This window comes from Scleropages formosus, unplaced genomic scaffold (genome assembly GCF_900964775.1).
Source record: "Scleropages formosus unplaced genomic scaffold, fSclFor1.1, whole genome shotgun sequence".
NCBI classification, from domain to species: domain Eukaryota; kingdom Metazoa; phylum Chordata; class Actinopteri; order Osteoglossiformes; family Osteoglossidae; genus Scleropages; species Scleropages formosus.
In genome coordinates, this window is record NW_021641051.1 from 27,012 (window position 1) to 36,785 (window position 9,774).

The following is a 9,774-nucleotide window of genomic DNA, read 5'->3' on the forward strand; positions in this document are numbered from 1 at the left end:
CATCTTTACATCAGTGGAACACACTCTCTCTATCACACACAGACAATATGGGTGACCCTGAACAGCATGTCTTTGGACTGTGGGAGGAAACCAAAGCATCCAGAGGAAACCCACATAGACACAGGAAGAACATGCAAACTCCTCACAGACTGATTGGGGACTGAACCTTGTACCACCCAGGCACTGTGAGACAATATTAAAACAAACATTTTAAAACAAATTACAATTTCTCCAAAACTAGAATAACAATGCAAATGTAACTAAGACTTGGGATTTTAAAACATTATTGTAACCCGACAGGAGGTGAAGCCGTGACATGGAACAAGGCTTCCCTGTATGAATTGCTCTGGTCCTGATCCATGCTACTTCAGTCTCATAAATACCAGCTGGCTGTTCACTAGGACATTTAAACACAGTTTTTAAACGTGGCTAATGTAGGAGAGAAGTTGGCATAAAGACAGTGCTAATACTGCCATTTTGTTCTACTGAAATGTTTATTTCATTGTGAATGTAATGGCTGATAGGGGGTGCGGTGGCGCAGTGGGTTGGACCGCAGTCCTGCTCTCCGGTGGGTCTGGGGTTCGAGTCCTGCTTGGGGTGCCTTGTGATGGACTGGCGTCCCGTCCTGGGTATGTCCCCTCCTCCTCCGGCCTTACGCCCTGTGTTGCCGGGTAGGCTCCGGTTCCCCGTGACCCCGTATGGGACAAGCGGTTCTGAAAATGTGTGTGTGTGTGTGTGTGTGTGTGTGTGTGTGTGTGTGTGTGTGTGTGTGTGTGTGTGTGTGTGTGTGTGTGTGTGTGTGTGTGTGTGTAATGGCTGAAGGTGGAGTCTATTGCATATAGTTCACCTCATATTTCAGAAGAAAGGAGTCCGGAAATAGGCAAAAATCACTGTTCAAAAAGTGGGAAAAATGTCAAAGGAAAAAAATGCATTATTTGCCTTTGAAAACTCAGCCTACTCCCAGCATCCTCCTGTAGATCCTCAGTCTTTCTGCCCTTGTTTCACCGTTTTGTAACTTCCAAGATTGTGTTGCAAAGACTTACCTATCAACTCACATTAGTGGCAGAAAATGGTCTTTTCAAAGGAAACTTAGATCCCACATCCACTTAGCAGCTCATATTTCCTGAATTGCTAGTTCATTGGGGGGTGCGGTGGCGCAGTGGGTTGGACCACAGTCCTGCTCTCCGGTGGGTCCTGGGGTTCAAGTCCCGCTTGGGGTGCCTTGCGGCGGACTGGCATCCTGTCCTGGGTGTGTCCCCTCCCCCTCCGGCCTTACGCCCTATGTTGCTGGGTAGGCTCTGGTTCTCTGTGACCCTGTATGGGACAAGCGGTTCTGAAATGTGTGTGTGTGTGTGCTAGTTCATTGTAGAGAGGATTAAAATATATTTATGACTTTGCAGCTGACAGCATGCGATTCAGGGGTAATGGTGTGCATGTTCTCATGGAATTACTGCCATCCTGTGGCTCTGTGGTGGAATGTATTTGTTTGACTGAGCTGTTGCTCCTAAACCGCATAGCAGAAGCTATAGTTCACTTCTAAGGTGGTAATTATGAGGAGGTGAAAGGTCATAGCAGAGAGAAATGAGAGTCTCTGGTAGGACTCAAACTGGCTAATGATCCTCAGCTAGGTGATGGACTTTGTTAAATCCTGCATGGGTGGCTGCCAGACAATAAGTCAGATTCTTGGCAAACCATTTTCTTATGCTGGTGGGTAATGGCCTCGTGGGAGGGAAGAGCATGCCACCTGGAGAGTGACTGTTGCTATGGAAACAGATGAACACACAACACCATCATGTTCTTTGAAATGAGGTAGGGCCAGTACCGCTCACCATTACACCAGTAAAAAGGTTAAAGATTAAAAGACAAACAAACACACACACACACACACACAGAGTCTGAAACCACTTGTCCCAAGCGAGGGTCACGGCAAGCCAGAGCCTAACCCAGCAACAGAGGGCGCAAGGCCGGGGAAGAGGGGACACACCCAGGACAGGACGCCAGGCCATCACAAGGCACCCCAAGCGGGACCGCAACCCCAGACCACCAGAGAGCAGGCCCCAGCCAAACTCGCTGCGCCACCATGCCTCCAAATGACAAACAACCAAACTAAATTTTAATCAAGGAAGATTATGAAAAAACACTGAGACAAGAAAAATATTTGCCTTTGAAAAAAAAGCAAGACTTGTTAGAAATGGTGGTACGTTTCTTTTTTTCTTCAGATCATGATAATGTGAGGGCAGAAATCAAAAGAAAGAAATAAAAATTGAAAGAAGAAAAAATGAAAAAAGAAAAATGCTACAATCCTTTGTAGCAATTTGAAATGCATGAAGTTGATCCAGTAGTTTTGTGATTTATTTGTTTTTAATCCAGGTAGCAACACAAGATAGCATATCTTACCTAAACAGCAGCAGACCTTTGGGGGGAGGGGGGCTAAATATTTCTCAGAACATGTAATCCTTTGAAAATCACTTAGGATTACAACTGATTTATGAACATTTGTTCAATGAAGAATGTCAGTGCATGAATGTAGTCTAGTGCAGACATTCAGTTGAGGAAATAAAAGTATTTTGGTATTTGGATGTTTTGATACCTAAAATACAAATTTTATAATGAAATTTAAACAAATAAAGAAACAAAGAAATAATGAATAACAGCTACCTATTATTCAAGGCCAATATGCATGGCCATACCCATGTGCAAATCAGGAGCACAGAAGCGTGATAACCTTTTAAAATAATAATTCTCAACACTGGAACTAAGTGGCCTTGACGTCGATGCAGTCATTGTTCTGGAGTCAGACGACATCACCATGGCTGATACTATGATTGTGGATGAGAAGAGTCACACCCTGGTACTGGAGCTGCGCCATTGTTTCCCTGTGAAGGAGTCAATGGGGCCACGTGATCGAGACGTTGGCCCGTGCTTCATAGTGCTCTGTCTGTTTGGAGGACGATGCGTGTCCCAGCATCCTCAGTGCATTCTCATCGTACGTCTGCCACAAAGACAGCCCGGCACAGGCTCCAACAAGGGCCTGCTTCTTTTCCCTTCCGGGATGAAATGCTCATTTACAAATGTACAGGACCAGAAGGAGAATCCAGTAGTTTCTGCTGCCTTTTCATTGTAAACAGCATGTCTTTTTCTCTGCTCAGATTGAAACATAGATAGTTTTTTGAGCAATTCAGGATGACTACCAGTTTTTAGCTGTTTATCCACATACTGTATGTGTGTACGGAGCGGAATGTACACACCATGTATGTAAACCTGCATCATTGAAGTTAGTTATGATGGACTAGGTAGTCCATTAGTCCGTTAGCAGTTCCGTTCAATATTCCTAAAGATTTTTTTTTCATTATTTCCACCATACATTAATCAGCTGACGGGTGTTGATTTAATAAAATTCCGAATGTTGAAATACGCACGTCAGTGTCTAAAAATTATACAAAAACTTCTCAAAATAAAAACAAAATGATTCGAAATGTGTACTGTTTCAAACCAGAAACAATGAATTTCTGAAATGTAGCTGCTTTCCTCCATTATTTACAGAACTTTCCATCTACCTATGTTTTCAATTAACCCTAGCTCTACCCAGGTTTTCAATTATGGCTGAACCACTAATGTTAACTTCTCATACATATTAATTTAAGTACAATGTGAACAGTATGTAAATACACACACACACACACACATTTTCAGAACCGCTTGTCCCATACGGGGTCACGGGGAACCGGAGCCTACCCGGCAACACAGGGCGTAAGGCCGGAGAGGGAAGGGGATACACCCAGGACGGGACGCCAGTCCGTCACAAGGCACCCCAAGCGGGACTCGAACCCCAGACCCACCGGAGAGTAGGACTGTGGTCCAACCCACTGCGCCACCGCACCCCCTAGTATGTAAATACAATTTCTGAATTTATATATGGTCCTTTTTCAAATGGGAGTTTTGTAATGGCTGTAGTTGCAACACATGTAGAACACTTTCAGAAAGTATTTAACTTTTCCCAAATAGAAAACAAATCCATAACATAAAGAATAAAAAGTAAATTTATCCCTACATTGATATAGGTGTGGTTCTAAATGTTGACTTTTGAATTCATCATATAGCAATGTAGTGGGAGACAGTGGCTATAGATTATGGAGTGGAGTACGGTTGGAAAAGCCATGTGACCCATTACTGAAAAGAAAACAAAAATGGCAGATTTCATTAGATTAAAATCACTGAGTTGACAATGGTTTCTTTTTGTCCCGCGAATGTGAAATATATTTCAGTGAAACAAAGAATCATCTATCATGCAATAGATGGCTTTGTCACAGGGCTTCCTTGCCTGGCTGCAAGACAGAAGCTTGGGCAGAACGAAGGGGGAATGACACCAAGGCCTGAAAGCTGCTATCCAGTGGCTGGTAGGATTACTGTGACACTCAATCTTACTGAGTTATGCCTATAAGAAAGTTTGATTCTTCAATCATATATCTCTCTATCCAGTACTTCCCCAATATGTCCTTCCTTATCTGTGTTGGCCCTTCAAACTTTATCATTTTGTGTCATTTTAAGGAAAGTGAGCATAAAGGGACCACGTGCAAACACTGAATGGTGAGTTATTATGATCTATGATCTAAATTATTCTATGGTCATGAGAGCAGTATATGATCTTTGTTACATGCTCCCAGTAGAAATTTCAGTGCTCAAACTTAAATTTTACAATGACTTCTGGAGTTGACTACTACAGTTGTTTTGACTTCTCTTCGCAATCATCCCCATCATACATGATAAGCAGATAAGTGTACTATAAGTGTTTGGATTTTCTTCTGTGAAGTTGGTGTAAGTACTGCTGCAAATGATAAAGGACGCATCCTGTTTTTTTTCCTTCTCCAGCTCTAGTCCGGATCTCGTACTAACATCTATTTAGTAATCCAGGGGTGCTCGGGACACACGTCTGGCCAACTTTGCCCGCAAAAAGGCCTCTGTTCATTAACATGCGCTGCCATCCATTTCCTCTGAAGCAGGCCATTGTTGTTTGCTGCCCATGACAACAAGCCTTTTGTGCTGTCTGCAGAGACCAGAAGCTCCATGACAATTAAGAAAGCCCACAAGACTAAACATTCTGTACACACGGCCAGATGAAAGAGGCAGCGTCCGAACACAGCAATGCCCAATGTATGGACAGAGTCAGTTTTCTAACAGCAAGGCATATAATTGCGCATATTTTATGGACTGTTAGTGTTTAGAGGAAGAAGGTAATAAATAGGATAAATAATCTTATTTAAATAATTTTCCAGATTAGAGATACAATAATACCCTCACTCTATCTGCCTTTTACAATTTGTTTTTGTGATGGGAAACAGAAATTTTAATTATTCATGTTTCTAAGTAAAATATAGCTTGGTACAAAATTTTGGGATTGTGCTTTGATCTGGTTTTCTTTTATATATTTCAGAAAGGGTTGTTTGAAGCATTATACCTACAGACTCCTTTTGCATTATCAAAAATAAATACATCCTCACACTAAGTAAATTCACATTTATACATTGGCAGACATTTTTCTCCATTGCATCATCAAACTCAGCATTACAAGGATACAGGGCCAGTGGAGTGTTTTTGTGCCATAGTCCAGCCTCATAGCAGCTGACCACCCCATTGGTTTTGGGGATGGATTGACAGGTCTGGTGCCCAGAACACTGCCCCCCTCCACTCACTCACTCTCCATATAAACACTCTCCCCTTTTCACTGAACTTGTTCTCTCAACTCTGCAAACAACTTTCTTCTCAACCCTAACTCTGTGGTAAGTTATATTTTTATTTTTTTTCACTCTTTTCTCCTCCTGTTAAAATTTTATTTAGTTCACTGTATAGTGATTTACTGATTAGTTGTAATACCACAGTAAAATACCACAGTAAAATAATTGATTTTAAAAAAGCTGCAACGTATAAATGTATAACAAGTTCTTCAAATCTGCAAAGATTATAATGGATTAAGAATAATAAATAAAAGTTACCTGCATTCTAGTGAACTTTATAATTTTTAGTATACAGCTTGCTTCATTATTTGCAGTTTTATTATTTTTATTTATTGGATATATCATCAGCCACTACACACAGTAGGGGTTCACCAATGTACTATGAGAGGATAATATAATGTATATGTATTATTATAAGAATGTGCTGTATTCTTTGACCAGTGGCATAATGACAGTGGGTATAGGAGGGACATCAAGTTTGCTTGCATTAACACTTTAAATCTTTGGGTGTTTTTTGAAAATGTTCTTTTTTCAGGTATGGGGAAAAGTCAAGGTTTGGAGTAGTTACAAATGATTTATTGGTGGCCTGTGACTAGAAATCTGGGGAACTCTATTTGTTTAGTACATTAATTCATTGCTTTGAGGAACCAATGTGCACTGTCACTTACCCTTTGTAGAGCAGTATGTCTTTGCTCAGCAAATTCTGGTTTGATAACTTGCTCACAACTGTGCATTATGTCACATATACTGTATACCATATTACACACTCAGATATGTTTATAAAATAGCAGGATGGTGTTCTGTTAAACTGTAACTAATTCATCTTTGTGCTGCAGATTTAACATCACATCCCATAATGTCTGACCTGGAGAATTCTTTGGCCACCATAGTGGCAGTGTTTGTGAAGTATGCCCAGAAGAGGGTGACAAGCATAAACTCAAGAAAAGCGAGCTAAAAGACTTGATTAACAATGAATTATCAAACTTTTTAGAGGTGAGGCTCTTAAATTGCATTTTCCATCAACTATATCTCTCAAATTTGATGGGGAATTTGCATAATTAACTTTCCTCTCTTCTTGTTTACTTCTAGCAAATTAAAGACCAGGCAACCATGGACAATCTCATGGAGAGCTTGGACTCCGATGGAGACTCTGAATGCGACTTCCAGGAGTTCATGACCTTCATCACCATGGTTACCATCTGCTGCCATGAGTTCTTTGTACAGCAAGAAGATGAGTAGTCTCCCATTTTTTGGACAAAACAGTTGTTCTTAGCCTAACAAGACTTAAAAAAATGCAAAAGACATTTTTTAAACACCATTTCTCATGCTTTACAGTAGGGCTGGCTTTTTCACTGGCATGTATATCAAATTACATTTTCATTGTTGCTTTTGCACTTTTTTAAATAACAACACACATAGTATATGTATAAGGCACAGACCTCCTTCTGAAGACCGCAGATTTTATCATACAACCCTGATGTATGTCAGATCACCTGTGTCATTTAGCAAAATATAATTTCTGGTCAAAGATTGTCCTAAACTTGACATATGCAGGAATGGTGCAGACACCCTATGTGAGGCATTAAATGTTGACACTAAATCAGAAATAAAATATGTTTAAGTGTCAACAGCAGATGCCGGTTCACAATTGACCAAACAATCTGAAATCTTTCCTATGAATTTCCTCCAAAGCAAAAGAGTAAAGCCTTAAACATTCCTTATATACAGCTATAGCGGGATGACAATGTATCGATCAAATATGCAAATGTTGCAACCTTTCTAATCACTGTGTAAGTATAAAATCCTGACAAAAATTTAGAGCAAGTAAAAGGCTTTCTGTTGCATTGTGCTGTTTGCAAAGTTTCCTGATAGCAAGATAGAGGAGTAAACCTCATATGGCAAAGTCTAACACTTTGAAACTGTGTTTTAGGGGTTTGTTGAAGGGAAATAAAATGACTGTTTCAATATGCCTCCATGTGGTGTTTATAAAATGTACAGTTTTAACAAAATACCTAGGACAAGGCAGAATTTCTTACACCATTTTATTATTATTTCTTTGTACTTCTACAAAATAAAGCAATGATTTCACATACTCTGTTTTACTGAGCTCTTCCTGCTGGAAGTTTCCTACAGATGTCTGACTTTTGAAATGGCTGGAATTGCACCTTTACCACGTTAACTGCACAGAGACATTTCTCCACTGAATCATGCCTGTACATGTACAACTGTTTCAGGGTTTCTCATAATAACATTTATCGTCAAAGAGGCAATGTATCTGAACGCAGGACAAGGATAGAGTACTATTTAATCTGCAGAGTACATGTAAAAAGTGTACGGTGAAACTTACTTAAAATAACTCATTTACTCATCCTGATGCTTTTGGTTAAAAGCAGTGGTGTAACAATTTGTCAGATACACAGTTCTTATGCTCTCCTGTTACTCATTTCAGAATTGTTATACTCAGTTCACTGAGTTAATATATTTACTTTTTACACTTAAATTCAATGTTCGGTTTTAAACTTTAGCACACATCCAATTCAGGTATAATACACCTGAATGTCTAACAGTATCCTTCAAGACCATAATTGCCCTCACTCCAAAATCTGTGTGCACTCCTCAATTTATTTTTCTCTGCCATGACGATGGCGGCCACCACAGTGATTACTACGGTAACAGTGATGATGAGCACGGTTACTGTCTCCGCAACGCAGAGCTGTGAGTCGACCTCCTCAAGCCGGTAGCCCTGCAGCTCGGGAGGCTCTGCGCAGCTCAGGGTGGCGTAGTCGTCCAGGAAGAGCCTCTGTACGCTGCGCAGCTTGCGAAACACCCTTTGCAGGTCGCAGTCGCAGTGCCATCGGTTTCCTCCCAGCAGGATGTGGGTGCTGTAGCTGGGGATGCTCAACAGGGTCCTGAAGCGGATGGAGCTGAGGCGGTTGTGGGCTAGGTCTAGCGTGGCCAGGCTAGCGAGGGGCGTGAAGACCCCTCCCTCGGTAGCGTCGATGAGGTTTCCCCGCAGGTCGAGCACCTCCAGTGAGCGCAGTGTGGAGAAAATGCCACCGCCCAGGAACTCGAGCCGGTTGTCCTGCAGGTGCAGCCTGCGCAGGGCTGTCATTCCGCCGAAGGCGCGCACGTGGATGGTTCGGATGGCGTTGGCGCTCAGGTCGAGCCTCCTCAGGCCATCCAGGTAGAGGAAGCTTCCACTTTCCAAGCCCGTGAGCCGGTTCTGCCCCAGCAGCAGCTCCTTCAGGGAGCCTAGGCCCAGAGAAAAGCCAGCACTCAGGATGGAGATCCTGTTGTGGCTCAGGTCCAGCCTCTGGAGGCTCTCCAAGGAGCAGAAGGTGCCATCAGCAAGAGCGCTGATGTTGTTGTCATTCAGAAGGAGCACCTTCAGGCTCCACATGGATCGGAAGGACCCAGCATGGATCTCTGTCACTGAGTTTTTGGAAAGATCCAGGTGCTCCACAGTAGGAGGGACCCCACCCACCAGAGTGATGAGACCCTTGCCAGAACAATTGATGAACCTGACATCTTCAGTACAATTGTGCCCCTCTTCTTGTAGCTGTGTGGTTGCACATAGAAGGCAAATAGTAGACATATGGAGTAGAAAGAAGCACTGGTAAGCTTCCATTATTGCCTGCTGTAATGTCCTTTAAAAAAAAAAAAAAAAGAATAAATACTATCTCACTGTTGAATTTACATGTTCTATACTGCCTCTGATCATGCAGCTGTGTTTGTGTAAAATGAGTTACATAACCAAAAATCAGCTATTTAAATGTTTGTGAGAACTGTTGGAGAAGAGCTCCTATGAGACATGCAAAGTTGAAAAACTGCACCAAGGTAAATTTAAATAATTTGAAATTTGCACTAGTTAATAGATTTAATGAAAGAAACATGCATTAGTTTCTTATAATGTTTGCTTTCTGTCAATACAGTGGAAATTATTAACAAACTTAAAAAAACAATGTACATACATAATTCATAATTTTACACTGTATTTTAAAAATAACTTTGCACTTCTGAGAAACTAGGATATTCTTAAAAT

General features: G+C 41.4%; 1 protein-coding gene and 1 pseudogene across 1 annotated transcript; one reads left to right on the top strand and one right to left on the bottom strand.

Moving 5' to 3' along the window:
• Positions 1 to 5,720: 5,720 nt before the first annotated feature.
• On the top strand, positions 5,721 to 7,697 carry LOC114909799 (protein S100-B-like; annotated as a pseudogene).
• A 554-nt stretch (positions 7,698 to 8,251) lies between these two features.
• On the bottom strand, positions 8,252 to 9,360 carry LOC108920587 (insulin-like growth factor-binding protein complex acid labile subunit). Its single transcript, XM_018729882.2, has one exon. It carries the CDS (start codon positions 9,358 to 9,360, stop codon positions 8,293 to 8,295), a length of 1,068 nt encoding a protein of 355 aa, XP_018585398.2. The 3' UTR covers positions 8,252 to 8,292.
• Positions 9,361 to 9,774: the final 414 nt, after the last annotated feature.